The following is a 22,872-nucleotide window of genomic DNA, read 5'->3' as shown; positions in this document are numbered from 1 at the left end:
CGCGCGCGCCCCGGCGCTCGCGCTCACGCACGCGACCCCGGGAGCAGCGCGCCCGCGCCCCTGCCCTTCCTGCGGCCCTTGGCGCGCGGCGCCTCGGCTCCCGCCGCCACCAGGCCCTTACTCTGTGCCTCCGCCGCTCGGCGGCCCTTCGCCTCGGCCGCCGCTCCCCTCCCTACTGCCCGCGCCGGTCAGAGGGCTGCTCCGCGCGGCCTTCGCTCTCGCCCCCCCACCCCCCCGCCAGCTCGGACTGTCTCTCTTCAGCCGCCGTAACCACGGCCCAGCCCTCCGCCCCTCCTCCCGGGCCCCCTCCCCCTTAATAACTCCCTCCACGCACCCGGGCCCCAGCGCCGCCTTCGCCGCCGCGCGCCCGGATGTGAGGTGGCCGCGGCAGTGCCGGGCGGAAAAGAGAAACATCTCGGCGCGTTCCTGGGGCGCCGGTCCTTGCGTGCGTCCGGCGGCGGGGAAGCGGAGGCGCGGAGGAGATGGCGGCGGCGGGGAGGGGTAGGCGGCGGGGGCGGCAGAAGCCCTTACCGGTGCGCACAGGCGGTCGTCCTGGGCAGCCCTGAGGAGGACTCTGCGTTCCCACGCGCGCTTCGGGGCGGAGCAGAACGGGCGGGCGGTGCTGGGAGGCCGAGGCCAGAGGCTGGCAGTTCTCCCTGGAAGGCGGTGGCACCAGCGAAGTGGGCCGGGGTCTGCGGCCTGGTGCGACTTGGGAGCGCGTCGACTTCGACGTTCGCACAGTTCGCAACGGCGGAGAAGCCTGGGGCTTCGGCAGTGGCAGTCTGAGGAGAACCTGGGGGCTTTTGAGCTTCCCAGTTGTGGGCCCGAATCTCAAGTTTTTCATTAGTGGGTGTAATGTTGGGCAAAGCCCGAACAACTTTTGAGTTTTCGCTCTCCTTTCTAAAACGGCCCCTCTCTATAAATTTATGAGATTGTGCGTTGTTGCGTTAACAAACTTGCCGCGACTGCTTTCGATTGAGCGAAGGGCGACTGACAGATTCATTGAAAGGGTTTTTTCCCCCATCATAACTCCAACCTTTCCATAGCTTGCACAGGAAGGGGAAGGGCGAGTGTCAAGCGCTTAGCACAGTGGCGAGACTGCAAATGGGAACACAGATGCAAACATAATTTCCCTACTCTGAGACGTAAGAGTAACTGCCGTGCTTGGGAGGAGCGATCAATAAAGGTATGACGGTGATCACCTGTGAGCCTGATCTGCGGTAATGTCACGAGCCCCAGTCTCTGTCCCTTGCGACCGCCTGGGGTTGATGTGAAATGATGTGTGGGCGTAGATTGGGATTGGGCATTGAGTGATCACTAAATTCCCTTCCTAGGAGTCTTGCCAACCGAGAAAATTATGAAAACGGTTTTCATCTGGAACACGGAATAAAGTGTATACTATCTTTGCAGGCAAGAGGCAGAGGGAAACGTTTGCAAATTAGGCCTGAGTTCACATCCCAGCTCTACCACACACTACAGGCTGGGGAGAATTGGGCCATTTATTTATCCTTAGCCTTGGTTTTGTAGTCTGTAAAATTGGAAAGATAATCCACTCACAGGGGCTGTTGTCAAGATTAAAAAGGTTAAGGTGGTTAAAAAGCCTTATACTGGTTTTGTGTGTGTATGTGTGTTTTAAGCCTATTGAGAGACACATTGTAAGTAATGAAACATTGTTCGTCTTAATATTTTAGAAATCAAGCTGCTTTTGGAATCCAGGTTCTTCAGAAGACTGAGGAACTGGTCTAATCCCACTGCTCTCAGGAGTAGTGAAGAAGGCCTATTCTTTCAAGCTCTTAAATCCTGGCTCTGCCACTTAGTGTGAAACCTAAGCCAGTCATTTCACCTTCCTGGACCTGTTTACTCCTCTGTCAAAAAGGGACAGCAGTACCTATTTTTCAGGCTTATAGTGGGAATTAGAGATAACATTAAAAAAATTGCTCTAGTCAGGTATGGCTGTATAATCAACCATCCCCAAACTCCAGTGGCTTAGCTCAATATTTATTTTGTACCCAAACCTTCAATTTAGGCCAGTTCTACTGGGGACAGCTAGAACTAAATGGTCTCTGCTCCATTTAATAGGTGGAAAGCTTGGGGCTAGGATCATTTAGTGGCTCGCTTACTCACATATTTGGTGTTTGATGGTGGCTGTCAGCTGGGACTACTGGAGCAGTTGGATGGAAGTTTACACATGGCTTCTCTCTGTGACCTGAGCTTTTCTTACAACATAGTGCCAGGATTCCGAGGGCAGCCGGTTGCTGAATTGTCTTTTCTAATCTAGCCTTAGAGCCACTCGCTGTTCTGCCACAAGAAACTATCTGCTCCTTAGATAGAAGTCACCAAGGGGAGGGGACTTAGACTACTTTTATATGGGAGAAGTGTCAAAGAATTAGTGGGCATATTTTCAAATTACCACAAATACACACAAAATCTGCTCAAGGCAATGTAGCTACCATGATAGAGGCCTGGTGCTAATTTTCTGGGCCCTCTGGTCTAGTTGGGATGCAGTCTTCCACCAGGCTCTTCTTCAGTACCTTGTAGAACCTTGGTCTTAACTCCCTTATCTTTCAGAGACTCAATTTGTCCTTGTGAAAAGAGAAGCAAATTAGTACCTGGGAATAAAGGTAATAAATAAAGGAGGGCATCTATAAATGTCTTTCACCTGTGCCATGCAAAAGCTAGATGCTTGCAAGTCCTTGTTTCATTGTAGCTTACGAGTATCATTCTCCTTGGTAAGAATGATAGTTTGTAATTCTACAATGCCCCTCTTTGCAGTTAATAATGAATTTTCAAATATCAGTATGAGAAGCCTCTTTGAGAGAATAAGAGAAATTACTCTTGTTCTTTAATACATATTTATAAGGTCTTAGTTTAGGTTCAATTGTTGGCTCAAAGTTTGGCATAAGGGGACTCAAAAGTTCAGACTGTTGGGGAAGTTAGCAGTCCAAGGGCAGTAGAGAAGCACATGAAAATACTAAAAACCTGGTAATTTTGAGAGCAGCCTCATCTCAGTTGGGATTACACCTCAACTACCCAGCACCTCTCTAAGTGGGCTTTTTCTTGTTCATTTTTTCCTGCTCCAAGGGTAATCCCTGGTTCCAAGTAAATAAAATTTCAAGTTTCACAGGTATGTGGCATCATGTACTCAGGTTAAAGACCATAAAGAAATTAAGGGACTTTTAGAAGACCACACAACAGGGGCACCTGCATGGCTCAGTTGGTTGAGCATCCAACATAGGCTCAGGTCATGACCTCACAGTTCTGAGTTCGAGCTCCGTGACTGACTCTGTGTTGACAACTCAAAGCCTGGAGTCTGCTTCAGATTCTGTGCCTCTCTCTCTCAAAAATAAACATTAAAAAAAAGAAAAAAGACCACACAAATTCTTTGCAGAGCCTCTACCCTTTCTGGAACTTTATATCTTTGATTTTATTTATGGAAAGTACTTAAAACAGAAACGGATGAAATCATGCAAGTGCTACCGCACTATTATTCTATACAGTTATGTTCTAATCTTTCCTGGCAGGAGTAATTATATGCATCATAATAACTCAAATGAAAATAACCCTTCCTAAGTTAGAGTTGTTGGTAGTAAAGGCACATGACAGGAATAAAGTATCCACAAATCATCTAGAAAGTATAAAGTACTCATAGGACTAATTTTAGTAAATGTTAGTGTTAATTAGGACTTTGAAACTCACTCAATTAGTCATCCCTAAAAGATTGGTTTCACGTGTCCAGCTAAAGTGGAACGTCTTTTAAACAACTTGTTTTTGGCAACAAAAATTAGCACACGTAAAAAGCAGAGCAGAAATGCAAATTACCTGCGTGATTCTAATCCAGGGATATTCAACAAGTTATTTTACCTCATGTTTGTAACATATAATCTTCCAAGCATTTAAGTACAAAATGCTAGCCTTTGCTCTCTCCACCAGAAATCTCATGTGCTTTCAAATGTTTTATAAAGCATAGGAGAAAAGCATACAAAGATGCCCCACCTACTTTCTCTCACCCCTATTTTTAAAAGATCGGAATAGACTCATTTAAAAAAATTTAACGACTGTTTACTAACAATTAGTGATTGCTAATTACAATTTTAAAGGAAGAGTTAAGAGAAGATACCAGCTGGGGATAAATTAAATTCGGGGGCTGCGGAAAGACATCTCCCTCCCTCACCCTTCCAGATTGACTACGTCCCTGGTCCACGCGTGCGCGCCCTAGTCCTTGGGAGCTGGCTCGCACTCCCTGGGAACGCACCGTGGAGAACCAAGAGCCAGAGAGGCTCACGCGGTAGCCTGAAGGTGGGGGGTGGGGGGAGGAGAACCTTCGTCGTCGTGGGCCACCAGACGGGAACCTCATACCTAGTGCTTGCCGCACGAGGCGTAGCTCCGAGATCCGCTTCGAAACAGCTCCTACCCTTGTCTAAAAGTAGCTGTAGGAAGCTGAGCTGTGAAAGAAGCGAATGGGCCAGGAGGCCGAAAACTCTCCTTGGGGTTGCCCAAACGATGCATTCCCCCCCACACCTTGGGACCAGCTCGGCATTGCAGGTGCCCCTCGACTGCCAGAGGGAGGCGTGTCATCTACCGGACGGAGGCTGCGCGAACTACAGGGTCCCAGATGGGGCGTCTCACACGCTCGCCGCGTCACCGTGGAGACGGAGGCGGGGCCGGCGTAAGACTCCAGAGCAGAGGCGCGGGAAGCGCCGAGGCAGGCGGTGGCCGCGGGGGGGCTAGAGCAGCGCCAGCTACGTCTGCCCACTCCCGCCGGGGCTTCTGGAGGCGCGAGGCCTGAGGGCTCGGCTTGTCCAGGTATGAGGCTGGATCGAATCGTCCCCAGCTTGTGAGTGGCTCGGCCTCCTCGGTTGGGCGGCGAGAGCATGTCCCTCCGAGTTGGGCCCAGTAACCTACTCTCCTCTCTGAGCCTCCGCTTCCTTCCCTAGAAGTGCAAGCGGTGCTGCCTACCCACTGACTGTGATTCGGGTGTGGAAGAGGTGTGAAGAGAGCGCGTAGGACTCGCGGAATCCGCCTTTCTCGCCCAGCGCGGAGCTCGCGTCCTTCTCGTCCGGGGCTGCTTCCGGTCAGCGACTTGTTGCTCAGGCCCCGGGGCGCCGCATCCTCCCGCGATTCTGGTGCGCTGAAGGCGGGTTTGGGTGCGTGCGTCCGGGTAAGGCTCTTTAGCTTGCGCGGTTCCCTGCTGCGTGGCCGGGCCAGGGACTTCTGTGCACAGACCTCGGGTCCCCGTCTGATCCCCGAAGGGCCCAACAGAGCAAAAACCGTGAAGCCTCTCCAGCAGTGGGAGACCAATGAATGCTTCGTTTTTATTTCATAAGAGGCTAGCCAGGTTTCCTGTCAACCTCTGTGTAGATGCAGTCAATGTTGAACGGATGGTGTTAGGGACCTGCGTACCAGCCCTACAGCTTAGCTAGTTACCTCAATTAGATACTTCGTTGGTAAAATGAAATGGCTACCGCCCGTTCAGGTGGTTGTTAAAAAGCCGGTAATTAATGAAAAATGCTTAGTACCATCTATACTTGGCACAGAGTACCCGCTTCATTAGTGGTGTTTTGTTTTGTTTTGTTTTTGGTCTATTCGTTTTAGATTTAGTGGTTCCCGCCTAAGTGCGTTGAAGGTATGAGACTTCTAATGTCAGAGAAGCCTTCCTGGAAGAAGTAGTTGAAACTTATTCTGGGGCTTAAGATATAAATATAGGCCTTTCTTCGCTTTTCTTTCGTAGGATCACTCATTTCTCATTGTTAGCAGCCACAAAATACTGTAGAAACTTCTTTAAGAAGTTAACTTCGTCGGAAGGACATGCTCTTGCCACTCAACCGAGGAGGCCGAGCCCTCAGGCCTCGCGCCTCGAGAAGACCCGCCAGCAGTGGGCAAATATACGTGATTTTTAAAAACTAATATTAAAAGTTTGTAATAGAAAATAGCCCTATTCCCCAGTTATAATATCCATTCTGCTAGCTCTTTCTCTGGCTCTTCTAGAACTTGGAAGTAAATATCCTTATGGGTGATATTTCCTGATTTTTTAGTTTTACACATAAAGTATTGACTGCTTCTTGTGGAAGATAAGTGCTTAGCTCAGTTTTCCTTCCATCGTATCGCCATTGTGGTTATGTGTTAATTTAATGTTAAATTAATGGTCGGGGCTCCCGGGTGGCTCAGTTGGTTAAGCATCTGACTCTTGGTTTTGGACTCAGGTCTGATCTCATGGTTGGTGAGTTTGAGCCCCGCATCAGGCTCTGCACTGATGGTGAGGAGCCTGCTTGGGATTTTCTTTATCTCCCTCTCTCTCTCTGCCCCTCCCCCGCTCAGGTGTGCACGCACACGCTCTCTTTCTCTCTCTCTCAATAAATAAACCTAGCAAAAAAATTTTTTTTAATTAATGATCAGTGTTCTATAACATTTCATAGCTAAATCAAGTAGAGTACTGCAACTCTTTCTTGTCCATCCCATTATTTTTTCTGAGAATTAATAATTATCTTCTTTTCTCAATTGCCTGGTATTCCATACACAGATCACTACTTTTTTTTTCTGAGTGATTCAGCATTTCTTTTATGCCTATCAGTAATTTTCTGCAAAATTACTCTAAAAATGGTCAATTTCCTCTCTTTCTCGGAGATCCTCCTCTTCTCTAATCTGAACTGGTTGCTCTGCGCCTGCTGTACTCAGTTCTAATCTGGAGACTTCTTTTCACATCTATCCTGGGATTTTCTTCTTTTTGATATTGTATTGAATTCATTCTTGCCTGTATTCCCGTTTTTTCCCCCCTTAATTTGCTTCCTTGGTTTTTGGGATACCTTTTCCTGTAATAACTGCTACTTCTACTTCCTCCTTCTCTTTTTCTTCCTTAAACAGCTTTATTGTGATGTAAGTCACATATGATACAATTCACTAATTGAAAGTGTTCAGTATTTTTTAAATCTACTGTTATGCAACCATCTCACCATACTCAATTTTAGAACATTTTCACCATCCAAAAAAGAAACCCTTATTTGTTAGTAGTAATTCCCTTTTCCCTTCAATCCTCCCAGCCCTAGACAGCCAGGAATTTACTTTATGACTCATAGATTTATCTGTTCTGGACATTTCATATAAGTGGAATTGTATGATGTTATAGGTCTTTGTAATTGGCTTCTTTCACTTAGCATGTTTTAGCATGCAACCATATTTTAACATGTAACAGTACTGTGTTTCTTTTTATGGTTGCATAATATTTCATGGTATGGTTATACCATATTTTGTTTGCCCATCCATGAGTTGATGGACATTTGGGTTTTCACTTTTTTGGCTATTATTAATGTCGCCGTGAACATTCATGTACAAGTTTTTGTATAGATGTTTGTTTTGAGTTCTTTTGGCTATGTACATAGGAATGGAACTGCTGGATCGAATGGTAACTGTATTTATCTTTTAGAGGAACTGCCAGTTTTCCAAAGTGGCTTGCACCTTTTTATATTATCACCATCAGTGTATGAGGGTTTCACTTTCTCTACATCCTCACCAACACTTATTATCTTTTTGTCTTTTTATTTTGAAGTTTAATCTCTACACCCAACATGGGACTTGAATTCAAGACCCTGAGATCACATTGCTCCCTCCAACTGAGCCAGCCAGGTGCCCTAATCTTTGTCTTTTTGATTACAGCCATCCTAATGGTTGTCTTATTTGATTTGCATTTTCCTGATGGCTAATAATGTTGAACATCTGTAATGTGCTTATTGGCCATTTATGTATTTTCTTTGGAGAAATGTCTATTCATATCCCTTGTCCATTTTTAAATTGGGGTTTTTTTTATGGAGTTGTAGGAATTTTTAAAAATATAAACTAGATGTGTCTCTTAGCAGATCTGCAAATATTTTCTCCCATTCAGTGAGTGGTGTTTTCACTTCCTTGATGGTGTCCTTTGAAACACAACTGTTTTTAATTTTGACAATGTCTGGTTTTCCTGTAACTTCTCAAGAACCGGGTAGCCTAAGCTTTTTCTCCCTGCACGTGGGAAAAAGTGTTTGATCTACTCTGACATTTAGCCTCTGTGCAGGACCTCTCATCTGAGGATTTATTTCAATTTTGAGAGACTTTCTTCTTATTTCTTTGATCATTTCTTCCTCTTTCACTCTCATCTCTCTCTGGAATACCTGCTAGTTGCATATCTGATCCCCTGGATTGAGCCTCTGATTTTCTAACTTTTTTTTTCCTTTTGTCATTCTCCCCTCCCTTTCTCTTTCTGGGACATTTCTTCAATGTTATCAGCCACCTTCTAATGTTTTAGCTCTCCTGTTTCTTGTTCTTCTTTTGTTTTCTTTTAAATAACCCTTATTTTAGGGGCGCCTGGGTGGAGCAGTCGGTTTAGCGTCCGACTTCAGCCAGGTCACAATCTCGCGGTCCGTGAGTCTGAGCCCCGCGTCAGGCTCTGGGCTGATGGCTGATTCTGTGTCTCCCTCTCTCTCTGCCCCTCCCTCGTTCATGCTCTGTCTCTCTCTGTCCCAAAACAAACAAACAACCAAACAAACAAACAAAAAAAACCCTTATTTTATTCAATGGATATTATTCTATAGTATGTACTCTTTATGTTTTTGAGGATATTAACTATAAGAGTTGTCTTTTTGTTGTTGTTGGTTTTTTCTTGTGTTCCCCATATTGTCTTTGTTTCATCCAGAATTTTAAGAAACATTTTGTTATGAAATGTTTCAAGCACTTATAATATGTACCCATCACAGAGAAACCCCCCCCCCATATACCTTTATCCACGTTTACTACTTTCCCTCCCATTTTAAAAAGTCTTTTCCTTCATGATGGTTGCAAGATGGGGTTTTTTCAACCCTACCTCTTCCACATTTCTCAGTGAACATTCTGTGTATGGATGAGCGCTCCCTTCTCCCACATGTATCTGTCTCTTCATTTGTTTATTTTCAGCCCTGACTCATGAATAGCCATTTTATTCTATGGGTTTTATTACTGTCCTTAACAATTTTAGTGCTCAAATTTATCCTATCTTATCTGTAATTTTTTTGGTATATTCTGTAAAAGGTGAGGTGCTGTTTTAAAAAACAACCAACACAGGGGCGCCTGGGTGGCACAGTCGGTTGAGCGTCCGACTTCAGCCAGGTCACGATCTCGCGGTCTGTGAGTTCGAGCCCCGCATCAGGCTCTGGGCTGATGGCTCAGAGCCTGGAGCCTGTTTCCGATTCTGTGTCTCCCTCTCTCTCTGCCCCTCCCCCTTTCATGCTCTGTCTCTCTCTGTCCCAAAAATAAATAAATGTTGAAAAAAAAATTTTTAAAAAACAACCAACACTGCTATCACAGTAAAAACCTTAATGGTAATTCCTTAATAACTTATTAAAATATTTTTTAGTGTAGAAAAAGTTTAGGGGTGCCTGGTTGGCTCAGTCAGTTAACCTTCTAACTTTGGTTCAGGCTATGATCTTATGCTTAGCGAGTTCGGGCCCTGCATCAGGCTCTCAGCTGTCAGCACAGAGCCTGCTTCAAATCTTCTGTTCCCCTCTGTCTCTGCCCCTCCCCTGCTCATGTGTTCTCTCTCTCTCTCAAAAAAAAAAAAAAAAAAGTTTAAATGTCCCTGATTGTTCCATGTTTTTTTAAGTTTATTTTTCTTTTTTCTTTTTTCTTTTTTCTTTTTTAAAGTAGGCTTCTTGCCCAGTGTGGAGCCCAAAGTGGGGCTTGAACTCATAACCCTGGGTTCAAGACCTGAGCCGAATTAAGAGTTGGATGCTTAACCAGTGGACCCACTCAGGTGCCCCCAAAGTTTATTTATTTATTTTTAGTAATCTCTACACCAGCGTCGGGCTTGGACTCACAACCCCAGGATCAAGGATCACACACTCTTCCAACTGAGCCAGCCAGGCATCCCTGTTTCATGTTTTTTGTCTGACAGTTGGTTTGTAGTTAGATTGTTAAAATCAAGGTCGAAAATCAAGATCCAAAGTCAAAGTCCATATGTTGCATTTGGTTGCTATGCATCTTAAGTGTCTTTTTTTTTTTTAATTAAAAAAAATTTTTTTTCAACGTTTATTTATTTTTGGGACAGAGAGAGACAGAGCATGAAAGGGGGAGGGGCAGAGAGAGAGGGAGACACAGAATCGGAAACAGGCTCCAGGCTCTGAGCCATCAGCCCAGAGCCTGATGCGGGGCTCGAACTCACGGACCGTGAGATCGTGACCTGGCTGAAGTCGGACGCTTAACCGACTGTGCCACCCAGGCGCCCCTAATTTTTAAAGTAATCTCTACACCCAACGTGGGGCTTGAACTCACAATCCAAGATTGAGTCACATGTTCCCCTGACTGAGCCAGCGAGGCACCCCTTTAGTGTCTTTTAATGTAGAAGTTTCCCTCTCTTTCCTTTGCTGTTCACTTATTGAAGGAACTGGTTGTTAGTCTTGCGGTTTCCTACATCATTGATTTTGCAGATTGCAGAATCATTTTTATTTGTTCCCTCCATTTTTTATAAGTTGGTACTTCATTGTAGATGAGGCTTGTTGATATTTAGATTCAAGTTCTTGGCAGGAATACGTCATAGGTTGTGGCACTTCCTCAGATTCCTGTTTTTGGAATTGGAGGTCACATGTTATTGGAGGTCACATCTACATGTCTTGTGATTCTTGATTGTCCATTCGTACTTAAGTGTCAGCAACTGAGAAATGATTTGGAAGCTCCTAGTGTCTGAGCAGGACTTGTAGGTTTGTGAGCTTTTCTGTAAGGGCAAGCCTACGTTTTCACTGAGGGAGGTGGGCACGGGTATGAGAATCTTCAGGGCTGTTCGTTCTTAGCATCTTCTGCAAAAATTCTTCCCATCTCCCATCTCTCCTGACTCCTTCCCATCTTCCCATCTCCTCCCTGATTGGGAGGTACCAGTCTAGCTGCCAGAATTCTGGAAGCAGAGTGTGGAGAAGGAGTTGGATACCCTGTCTGACAGGGGTTGGGAGGAGACCAGGGCCCCCAAATGCTCACCATATAGACTTTCATTCAGTCCCCTCATTTGTGGCCTATAGCTATGATTGTGGGAGCGATTCCTTATTCCTTCTAGTTCTCAGCTCTTCTGGGATTCTATGGGCCTGCTGTCTTTTGTATCCCACACTGTAGATATTCACTTCTCAAAATGTTAGGCCAGTTAATTTTCCTCCTTTTTCTTGCAAAGATTTGTGGAAATCTTTTCTATGATCTCTTCTCCTATCTCTTGGACCTTAGGGTTTATACCCTTTTATCCTTTACTATCATCTTATGATGTCAATATATAGGTTTAACTGGGAGTCCACACCTACTAATCTTGTTTTTCTTGGATTATCTTTTGTATTTGGTTATTATGTGTATTCCAACTCAGGAGCAAGTTCATATTCATACATACCCTTACTGAGATCTGTCTGGGTCTTTCCGGTATTTATATATCTCATCTGTCAAGTTCCAGACATTGCTTTAGATATTGGAGATATAGTGGTAAGAAGGTCAGATATGTTTCTGTTTTCCTGTTTTCATGGGATTTATATTCTAGTAGGGAAAGCAGATAGTCACAAGTAGTTGGAATGTTGGCACAGAGTATATAACAAAAGGGAATCTTTGGCCGCAGATAATATTCCATGGAATCATTATAACAAGACATATACCCAAGGCAATGACCCATTTATTATAACAGTATTTAGCCAAAAATCCCTATTTGATTATCCTTTAATTTACAGAAATAGTCGCTAATGGTGACCTTTGTTACTTGGAATGTGATACTAGAAAGAGTAGGAGGACAAATGTTTGATGTCAGTAAGGACTATTTTTTGTACAGATTAACTCTCTTCTCTAGCTAATTCCTTTTCTGATTGTCATTGAAATATATGACCTTGATTATAAGGGTGATTTTATTCTTTTAGAATGAATGTCTTTTTACGAATGCCTCACAATTACTCGACATAGGACAAGTCCGCCCTATTAGCTTTCCTCCACCATGTACTTAAATCTTACTCCTTTGTCTTACTACTTGAATTAGTTTCCAAAGGCTGCTGTGACAAAATGGTATACACTGGGTGGCTTAAAAACAACAGAAATGTATTGTCTCATAGTTCTGGAAGCCAGAAATCTGAAATCAAGATGTCAACAGGGCCATCCTCTTTCTGAAGGCTCTGGAAGAGGGTCTGTTCCATGTGCTTTTCTTAGCCCTTGGTGTTCCTTGCCAGCAGCCCTTGGTGTTCCTTGGCTTATGGACACATCATTCCAGTCTCTGCTTTCGTCATCACATGCTGTTCTCCCTGTGTGTCTGTATTCACATGGCATTCTCCTTTTGTGTATATCTGTCCCTGTTTCTCATCTTTGTTTATAAGGATGCCAATCATATTGGATTAAGGGCCCACCTTATTCCAGTGTGATCTCATCTGAATTACATCTGCAAAGATTCTATTTCCAAATCAGGTCACATTCATAGGTACTAGGGGTTGGGACTCTAGCATATCTTTGGGGAGGACGCAATCCAACCCACAACATGGCTATTCTTTGCATCAAGAAATAAATAAGGGGTGCCTGGGTGGCTCAGTCGGTTGAGCGGCTGACTTAGACTCAGGTCATGATCTCGTGGTTTGTGAGTTCAAGCCCCATGTCGGGCTCTGTGCTGACAGCTCAGAGCCTGGAGCCTGCTTCACATTCTGCCTCCGTCTTTTTCCCTCTGCCCCTCCTCTGCTCTCTCTCTCTCTCTCTCCTATAAATAAACATTAAAGAAAAAAAGAAATAAATAAAAACATGTTATTTAGTTTGTAATGAATATAACTAGTAGAAATTATCACCCACTGAAAATGGGGACTGTATATAGTAATTTACTATTGACCAAAAACTGCCTGGAGATTCTTTTTTTTTTAAATTTATTTAAATTTATTTTTTATTTTAACTTGTTTTATTTTTTATTATTTTTTTAAATTTACATCCAAATTAGTTAGCATATAGTGCACCAATGATTTCAGGAGTAGATTCCTTGGTGCCCCTCACCCATTTAGCCCATCCGCCATCCCACAACCCCCCCATAACCCTCAGTTTGTTTTCCATATTTATGAGTCTCTTATGTTTTGTCCCCCTCCCTGTTTTTATATTATTTTTGTTTCCCTTCCCTTACGTTCATCTGTTGTGTCTCTTAAAGTCCTCATATGAGTGAAGTCATGATTTTTGTCTTTCTGTGACTGACTAATTTCACTTAGCATAATACCTTCCAGTTCCATCCACCTAGTTGCAAATGGCAAGATTTCATTCTTTTTGATTGCTGAGTGATACTCCATTGTATATATATACCACATTTTCTTTATGCATTCATCCATCGATGGGCATTTGGGCTCTTTCCATACTTTGGCTATTTTTGATAGTGCTGCTATAAACATGGGGGTGCATGTGTTCCTTCAAAACAGCACCCCTGTATCCCTTGGATAAATACTTAGTAGTGCAATTGCTGGGTCATAAGGTAGTTCTATTTTTAGTTTTTTGAGGAACCTCCTTACTGTTTTCCACAGTGGCTGCACCAGCTTGCATTCCCAGCCTGGAGATTCTTAAAAAATTTTTTTAAATGTTTATTTATTTTTGAGAGAGAGAAACAGAGTGTGAATAGGGGAGGGGCAGAGAGAGAGGGAGACACAGAATCTGAAGTAGGCTCCAGGCTCTAAGCTGTCATTACAGAACCTGACATAGGGCTCAAACTCACGAACCACGAGATCATGACCTGAGCCGAAGTCGGACACTTAACAAACTGAGCCACCTAGACGCCCTTCTGGCTTGGAGATTCTTATATGTAACAACCAAAAGAATTAGTCTAGACAAAAAATAAGAAATCTTGTCTTCTGCTGGTGTTCTTATGAAGGGAAGTTGGAGGTCTTGTAACATCACCTGGACAGGAAGAATGAGCCACTTACAGCCTTTTTTTTTTTTAATGTTTGTTTATTTAGAGAGAGCAAGCATGAGTTGGGGAGGGGCAGAGAGGGAGGGTGAGAGAATCCCAAGCAGGCTCTGCACTGACAGCATGGAGCTCTACCCTGGGCTTGATCTCAGGAGCCATGAGATTATGACCTGAGCCAAAATCAAGAGTTGGATGCTTAACTGGCTGAGCCATCCAGGGGTGCTGCCAGTTATAGCCTTTTGGTGTCATTTTCTCTCCTCCCAGTTTCCTTTCTTATAACTTTTCAAAAATGCAAGTAAAAAAAATTCAGACTTGCTATGTTCATCTGTTGTTGAGTTAAGGGAGGGCAGGAGATTAGAAGCTGGCATGTACCTGTTCAGAAATGTGGCTGCTAATAGGTTTGGGTAATTTACTCTCCTTTTCCTTCTTTTTCTTAAAAGGGGAAGATAAAAGACTTTTTTGATTCATGAAGAATCTGCTCACTAAGAAGCATATATCAAGCCGCTGGTCAAATTTCCATACAAAAGGAATTAAGCAGAGAATGCAGAGGAAGGTGGACTCTAGGTGAGTAATAGGACTTGACAAAAAAAAAAAAAAAAAGATAACTGAAATTATGGCCTGTATAAAAACCTGTAAACATTTTGTCTATAAAAATAATAAATAATAAATAAGTAGTTTTTTTTTTCCTAAATCATGAATGGTGAGAAAGGAACTTCAGGTAAGGATTTTTTTGTTGTTTTAGGTTTCTCATCTAGAATGTAGAGTATAATGCACATTTCATACTTTATGTTACAGTTCAAAACCATTTTGAGTGTGTGAAAATATCTGTCATTAAAATTTTTATTTTGAGCAAGAATGACGATTTTCCCGTGGAAGTTATCCACCCCCCCCCCCCGCACACACGGGCGTTTTATTGGGGTCAATTGTGGAGTGACATGTACATAAAATGCTGTGGAAGGAGTGAGAGCCTCAGGCTATTGGCAGCTGCTAATAGCTTCTGTAATGTTTTATGATCTCTGAAATTGCTTCGAAAATTGTCAGTGAGCCAGTGGCGACAGTAATAATGTATTGTAATGGTCAGAAGGAGGCCCAAGCCCAGGACCCAGATGTTCAGGCACTTGGTGGTGGAGGTGTAGACCTGGGCCCCAGCATCACCTGCCATCTTTCGGTACTTAGACTTCATGAAGTAGGTGAATGCCATGAAGGCCAGGCAGCACAAGTTCATGAAGATTGTGTTGAACACGGACCAGACAATGTGGACGGGCACCTTTGTCTTGATGTGAATCACAGTAGTTGCCACAGGACCTGAGTTCTGGGGCACCCTGAGTACAGCCACCTTATGCTTCATCTTGAACATCTCATATGTTGTGGGGACACTGGTGTGAGTGCCAGGGAAGAAGGGCTGGGAATTGCTGTTTGTGGTGCAAGACGGAGCAGCTGTGGTCCAGATGCTGGATGGTGCTCTGGGCCCTCCCTTTCCCCAGGAGTTTTGATTTCTCTTAACATTCCTTTTTTGGTGTTTGGGGAATCCGGAGGTTAGAAGTTCTAACATCAAGGCTCACTGGCTGTTGTATCTTTCTCCTACTTCTTACCATGGTTGCTTATAGCCTATACTAAGGTTCTTTTGATTCCAAATAGCAGAATCAGCTCTGGCTAACCTTGACGAAAGGAAGGAATTTACGAGAAAGACTGCGGTTTACTAACCAAGCTGAGCCGCCCAGGGTCTCCTCCTTTATAATTCTTTTAATTTATGAGAAGTCAGTGGTAATGCCCTCTCTTTTATTCCTACTTTTAGTGATCTATATCTTCTCTCTCTCTCTTTTTTTCCCTAACTTGTCAATTTTGTTGAAGGGTTGTTACGGTTATACTCTTTTTTCCTTAAGCTAATTTGAACTGGGTTTTTACTGCTTGTAGCCGATGATGCTAACTAACCTGTAGAAATTTTTTATAGAATCTATTAGGCCTTGGGGGCAAGGTAGAAGCCAGGGTATAATGGGAGAAACCTATTCAGCAGTGGTTTGGACCCTTCCTGAGTGGTCCTTATTGGTACTTCAGCCTCCAAAGCCTGTTCAGTCTGTATCTCAGCTCAAAATTCAGTCCTGGGAGAATGAATCTGGTTGGTCCGGTGTGACTCAGGTTTCTTCTTCTGTCCTAATCCACTGGGACTTGGAGGAGGGTCACAAGAGTTCCAGCATAGCTGCTGAGGTCTGCCCTTCCTGATCCCACAGAAAAGGGATCCAGCACCCTGACTGTGTTTACTGTATAACCTGTAGAGTACTCTGCAGGCCTGCCTTATTTCATCCTCTGAAGCAAGTTAACCATGGCTTAAAATGAAGTTCTGTGACCTCTAACTCTTGTTTAGTTTCGCTAATTACTGTACTGCTTTAGATGTGGGACCTTGAGAAGGGAATATGTTTGCTTAAAAAAAAAAATTAAACTGTTAGATATAACACAGGTGCAGAAAGGTGCATAAAGTGTACTGTTAATTATATAATTTTGAAATAAACATGTAATCATCATCCCCCACCCCGGGTAAAGAAATAGCATATTGTCAATACCTCAGAAGTCACTTTTACGTATCCTTTCCTTTTTTTTTTTTTTTAAAAAAACATAAGTAGTGATTTTTTTTTTTTTACATATCCTTTCCTAATCACACCCACTCCTTCTTTCCTAGAGTAAACCACTGTTCTACCTTAATAGTAATCATTTTCTCAAATTTGTTTACATTTTTACCAGTTAAGTTGCATTACCAAATAATATAGTTTAGTTTGGCCTCTGCCTTTATATAAGTGAAATTGTATGTATTCTTTTGTGTCTCAAATTTTTCCTCTCAAGATTTTTTTTTAATGTTGATTTATTTATTTTGAGAGAGAGAGAGTAAGGGGAGCAGGGGAGGGGCAGAGGGAGAATCCCAAGCAGGCTCTGCCCTGACAGTGCAGAGCCCAGTGTTGGGCTTGAACTCATAAACCATGAAACCATGACCTGAGCTGAAATTGAGTCACACCCTTAATCGACTGAGCCACCCACCCAGGTACCTCTCTCAAGGTTTCAAGATTCCTTCATGTTATTGTCTATAGTTGTAGCTTGCTCATTTTTCTTGTTCTATAATACCACATTATAAGAATATTCCACAATTTATCCATTCTGTTGATGGGCATTTGGGCTGTTTCCAGTTTTTGAACGTGATGAACACTCTCATATGCATAGTTTAGCACACAGTGGTTCTCAAGTTTGAGCCTGCATCAGAATGCCATGGTGGGCTTGGTAAACAGGATTGCCGGATTCTACCATCAGTTTCTGATTCAGTAGGTCTGGAGTCATGCTCAATTTGTATTTCAAGTAAGTTCTTGGTTGATGCTGTTGGTCCAGGGGTCACACTCTGATAACCATTATTTTAGGTATATAATTGGGAACAGGTTGCTGGTCAAAAGATAAGAGAATCTTCCATTTTGCGAGGTAATGGCTTTGTAAATTGGTTGTACTAGTTTGTGCTCTCACTGACCATGTTTGGATTTGTTACCCCACATCTCACCAACACTGTGCTTTGTGGTGGGGGTGTAGTCATAGCTCACTGTGCTTTATATTTATATTTCCTAATTCCTGTTGCTGTTTAGGACCTATTTTGAGGCATCTGTATCTTCTCCCTCTTTGTGGCTCACTTTTTTCACTCTGGTATCTTTTGATGAATTACAGTGTTTTAAACTTTAACTTAGTAAAAATGACCGGTCTTTTTTATATATCTTTTCTGTCATGTTTTAAGGGATCTTTTCATTTCCTGAGGTCATGAAGATACTCTGTATTGCCTTCACTGCTTTATTATTTTGCCATTCATACTTCTTTCTTTAGACCATTTGAAAGTGATTTTTGTGTGTCATGTGAGTTTCTTTTTTTTCCATGTGGATATCCAGTTGTGCCAGCACAGTTTACTGGAAGGACTTCTCTGTATCCTCACCTTTATCATTCATCAAGGGTCCATTTAAGCTAAGGTCTGTTTCTGGGCTTCTACTTTGTGCCTGTGGTTGATTTGTCTCTGCTACAAAATCACTGTGTCCTGATTATATAGCTTGACAGTAAAGCCTGAGATTTAAATTTAAGTAAGGTCTCACCTAGTAATTTTTTTAATTTTTTTTTTTTTCCTGAGAGAGAGCATGCCTGAGCAAAGGAGGGGCAGAGGAAGAGAGAGAATCCTAAGCTCTCCACACTGGGTGTGGAGCCTGATGTGGGGGTCAGTCTCATTGATTGTGAGACCATGAGACCAGGACCAGAGCCTTTTTTTTTTTTTTAAGTTTATTTATTTATTTTTGAGAGAGAGCAAGCAGGGGAGGGGTAGAGAGAGAAGGAGAGAGAGAATCCAAAGCAGGCTCCACACTGTCAGCACAAAGCCTGACATGGGGCTCGGATTTACAAACCATGAGATCATGACCTGAGTTGGATGCTTAACCAACAGCTACCAGGCACCCTGAGCCTTTTTGTATTTTTCAGTTTTTTTAAATGTTTGTTCGTTTGTTTATTTTTAAGTTTTAACTTTATTTATTTTTAATTTTCATCAAATTAGTTAGCATATAGTGCAACAATGATTTCAGGAGTAGATTCCTTGGTGCCCCTTACCCATTTAGCCCATCCGCCCTCCCACACCTCCTCCTGTAACCCTCTGTTTGTTCTCCATATTTATGAGTCTCTTATGTTTTGTCCCCTCCCTGTTTTTATATTATTTTTGTTTCCCTTCCCTTATGTTCATTTGTTGTGTCTCTTAAAGTTCTCATATGAGTGAAGTCATATGATATTTGTCTTTCTCTAATTTTCCTTAGTATAATACCCTCCAGTTCCATCCATGTAGTTGCAGATGGCAAGATTTCATTCTTTTTGATTGCTGAGTAATACTCCATTGTATATATATATATATATATATATACCACATCTTCTTTATCCATTCATCCATCAGTGGACATTTGGGCTCTTTCCATACTTTGGCTATTGTCTGTAGTGTTGCTATAAACATGGGGGTGCATGTGTCCCTTCGAAACAGCACCCCTGTATCCCTTGGATAAATACCTAGTAGTGCAATTGCTGGGTCATAAGGTAGTTCTATTTTTAGTTTTTTGAGGAACCTCCATACTGTTTTCCACAGTGGCTGTACCAGCTTGCATTGCCACCAACAATGCAAAAGAGATCCTCTTCCTCCGCATCTTCACCAACATCTGTTGTTGCCTGAGTTGTTAATGTTAGCCATTCTGACAGGTGTAAGGTCGTATCTCATTGTGGTTTTGATTTGTATTTTCCTGATGATGAGTGAAGTTGAGCATTTTTTCATGTGTCAGTTGGCAATCTGGATGTCTTCTATGGAGAAATGTCTGTTCATGCCTTTTGCCCATTTCTTCACTGGATTATTTATTTTTTGGATGTTGAGTTTGATAAGTTCTTTATAGACTTTGGATATTAACCCTTTATCTGATATGTCATTTGCAAATATCTTCTCCCATTCTGACGGTTGCCTTTTATTTTTGCTGATTGTTTCCTTCACTAGGCAGAAGCTTTTTATTTTGATGAAGTCCCAGTAGTTCATTTTTGCTTTTGTTTCCCTTGCCTCTGGAGACATGTTGAGTAAGAAGTTGCTGTGGCGAAGATCAAAGAGGTTTTTGCCTACTTTCCCCTCAAGGATTTTGATGGCTTCCTGTCTTACATTTAGGTCTTTCATCCATTTTGAGTTTATTTTTGTGATGGTGTAAGAAAGTGGTCCAGGTTCATTCTTCTGCATGTCGCTGTCCAGTTTTCCCAGCACCACTTGCTGAAGAGACTGTCTTTATTCCATTGGATATTCTTTCCTGCTTTGTCAAAGATTAGTTGGCTACATGTTTGTGGGTCCATTTCTGGGTTCTCTATTCTGTTCCATTGATCTGAGTGTCTGTTCTTGTGCCAGTACCATAGTGTCTTGATGATTACAGCTTTGTAGTATAGTTTGAAGTCTGGGATTGTGGTTACCTCCTGCTTTGGTTTTCTTTTTCAAGATTGCTTTGGCTATTTGGGGTCTTTTCTGGTTCCATACAAATTTTAGGATTGTTTATTATAGCTCTGTGAAGAATGCTGGTGTTATTTTGATAGGGATTGCATTGAATATGTAGATTGCTTTGGGTAGTATTGACATTTTAACAATATTTGTTCTTCCAATCCATGAGGATGGAATCTTTTTCCATTTTTTTGTGTCTTCTTCAATTTCTTTCATAAGCTTTCTATAGTTTTCAGCATATAGATTTTTCACCTCTTTGGTTAGATTTATTCCTAAGTATTTTATAGTTTTTGGTGCAATTGTAAATGGGATCGATTCCTTGATTTCTCTTTCTGTTGCTTCATCGTTGGTATATAGGAATGCAACCGATTTCTGTGCATTGATTTTATATCCTGTCACTTTGCTGAATTCATGAATCAGTTCTGGCAGTCTTTTGGTGAAATTTTTAGGGTTTTCCGTACAGAGTATCATGTCATCTGCGAAGAGGGAAAGTTTGACCTCCTCCTAGCCAGTTTGGATGCCTTTTATTTCTTTGTGTTGTCTGATTGCACAGGCTAAGACTTCCAATACTATGTTGAATAACAGTGGCGAGAGTGGGCATCCCTGTCTTGTTCCTGACCTTAGGGGGAAAGCTCTCAGTTTTTCTCCATTGAGAATGATATTAGCGTTGGGTCGTTCATATATGGCTTTTATGATCTCGAGGTATGATCCTTTTATCCCTACTTTCTTGAGGGTTTTTATCAAGAAAGGATGCCATATTTTGTCAAATGCTTTCTCTGCATCTGTTTAGAGGATCATATGGTTCTTGTCCTTTCTTTTATTGATATGATGAATCACATTGTTTTGTGGATAATTGAACCAACCCTGGGATTTGTATCCCAGGTATAAATCCCATTTGGTTGTGGTGAATAATTTTTTTAATATGATGTTGGAGCCAGTTGGCTAATATCTTGTTGAGGGTTTTTGCCTCCATGTTCATCAGGGAAATTGGTCTATAGTTCTCCTTTTTGTGGGGTCTCTGTCTGGTTTTGGAATCAAGGTAATGCTGGCTTCGTAGAATGAGTTTGGAAGTTTTTTCCTTCCATTTCTATTTTTTGGGACAGCTTCAAGAGAATAGGTGTTAATTCTTCCTTAGATGTTTGGTAGAATTCCCCTGGAAAGTCATCTGGCCCTGGTCTCTTGTTTTTTGGGAGATTTTTGATTACTAATTCGATTTCCTTACTGATTATGGGTCTGTTCAAATTTTCTATTTCTCCCTGTTTTAGTTTTGGTGTTGTGTATGTTTCTAGGAAGTTGTCCATTTCTTCCAGATTGCCCATTTTATTGGCATATAATTGCTCATAATATTCTCTTATTATTGTTTTTATTTCTGCTGTGTTCGTTGTGATCTCTCCTCTTTCATTCTTGATTTTATTTATTTGGGTCCTTCCTTTTTCTTTTTGATCAGACTGCCTAGTGATTTATCAATTTTGTTAATTCTCTTAAAGGACCAGTTTCTGGTTTCATTGATCTGTTCTATTGTTGTTTTTTTTGTTTGTTTTTATTTTTTTGGTTTCGATAGCATTGATGTTTGCTCTTATCTTTATTATATCCTGTCTTCTGCTGGTTTGTGGTATGTTTATTTATTTTTGAGAAGGGTGCATGCATGAGTGGAGGAGGGGAAGAGAGAGAGAGAGAGAGAGAGGGAGACAGAGGATCTGAAGTGGACTCTGCGCTGACAGCAGAGAGCCCCATGTGGGGCTTGAACTCATAAACCATGAGGTCATGACCTGAGCCGAAGTCAGATGTTTAACCGACTGAGTCACCCAGGTGCCTTCCTAACCTAGTATTTTTAAAAGACTGTCTGTAAGCTATTCTTGATCTTTGCAATTATATATAAGCTTCAGAATCAACTTTCAAGTCTTTTCCCCTTCACACAAAACAAAAACTGTTGGGGTTTTAATTGGGATTACTTTGAAGATATAGGTCAGATTGGGAAAAATAATTGTATTTTGGTGAGTCCTAAAATTTTCCCTGTAAGAATGTTTACAACCTTACCCCTCCCCCTCCAGTAATCACTACACCCAACATGGGGCTTAAACTCATAACTCCAAGATCAAGAGTCACGTGCTCTACCGACTGAACCAGCCAGGTGCCCCAAATGTTTACAACTTTCGTTAGATTTACTCCTGTGCTTGGTGTTTATGGTTTGAAAACAGTATATAAATCTAAATAGTTTTATTTTTGTTAGTTTATAGAAATACACAGATTCTGAATTTCTGAATTCACATAATCTCCAAAATTTCTTTTCCCCTAAATCTCTTGGTGTTTTCTCAGCACTCTCAGAGTTATTGAGACATGTGTAGAGCCTTATAAAATTTGACTTGCTCAACAGGCACATTCTCTACTGAGATGGTACAAGGAATGCTTTGCCCTTTCTTTTCCTTTGTTTTTATTGAGGTATAATTGATGTACAACATTATGTTAGTTCCGGGTATACAGCATAATGATTTCTGTGTTTGTATATATTGCAAAATGCTCACTACAGTGTCTAGTTAACATCTTTCATCATACGTAATTACAGAATTTTTTTGTGATGAGAACTTTTAAGATTTACTCTCTTAGCAACTTTCAAATATGCAGTCTAGTGTTATTAACCATAGTCACCATGCTGTACAGTATATCCCCATGACTTATTTATTTTATAACTAGCAGTTTGTAGCTTTTGACTCCTGGCACCTGTTTTGACCACCCACCCCACCTCTGGCAACCACCAATCTGTTCTGTGTATCTGTGAGCTTGTTATTTTGTTTTTTGTTTTGTTTTAAGATTCCACATATAAACAAAATCATATGGCATTTGTCTTTCTCTGTGTGACTTGTTTCACTTAGCACAGTACCCTCAAGGCCACTGATATTGCAAACGGCAGGATTCCATACTTTTTTATGACTGAAGAATATCCTATTGTATATATTATTACCACAATTTCTTTGGTCATTTACCTGCCAGTGGACACAAGTTATTT

General features: G+C 42.0%; 2 protein-coding genes and 1 pseudogene across 16 annotated transcripts in view; 1 reads left to right on the top strand and 2 right to left on the bottom strand.

Annotated features, from left to right (window-relative positions):
- Positions 1 to 218, bottom strand: part of EIF4ENIF1 (eukaryotic translation initiation factor 4E nuclear import factor 1) — a 44,876-nt gene extending 44,658 nt beyond the window's left edge. For all 3 annotated transcript variants that reach the window (XM_040464025.1, XM_040464027.1, XM_040464029.1), the window contains exon 1: positions 122 to 218. The gene's annotated coding sequence lies outside the window, so the exon portion shown is untranslated. The remainder of the gene's footprint in view (positions 1 to 121) is intronic.
- A 3,959-nt stretch (positions 219 to 4,177) lies between these two features.
- Positions 4,178 to 22,872, top strand: part of SFI1 (SFI1 centrin binding protein) — a 104,657-nt gene continuing 85,962 nt past the window's right edge. For 7 of the 13 annotated variants that reach the window (XM_040464024.1, XM_040464020.1, XM_040464019.1 and 4 more), the window contains exons 1-3: positions 4,642 to 4,803; positions 4,935 to 5,158; positions 14,305 to 14,428. In XM_040464024.1, the coding sequence (XP_040319958.1) occupies positions 14,331 to 14,428 (98 nt within the window). In that variant the 5' untranslated portion in view covers positions 4,642 to 4,803; positions 4,935 to 5,158; positions 14,305 to 14,330. Of the gene's footprint in view, positions 4,804 to 4,934; positions 5,159 to 14,304; positions 14,429 to 22,872 lie in introns of all 13 variants that reach the window. The other 6 variants (XM_040464017.1, XM_040464014.1, XM_040464022.1 and 3 more) reach the window with 5 other exon arrangements.
- Positions 14,662 to 15,450, bottom strand: LOC121022662 (putative dispanin subfamily A member 2d; annotated as a pseudogene).

The sequence above is a fragment of the Herpailurus yagouaroundi genome, unplaced genomic scaffold, assembly GCF_014898765.1.
Source record: "Herpailurus yagouaroundi ecotype Mexico unplaced genomic scaffold, PumYag 428, whole genome shotgun sequence".
Taxonomy (NCBI): Eukaryota; Metazoa; Chordata; class Mammalia; order Carnivora; family Felidae; genus Herpailurus; species Herpailurus yagouaroundi.
This window is presented reverse-complemented; position numbering and strand designations above follow the sequence as displayed.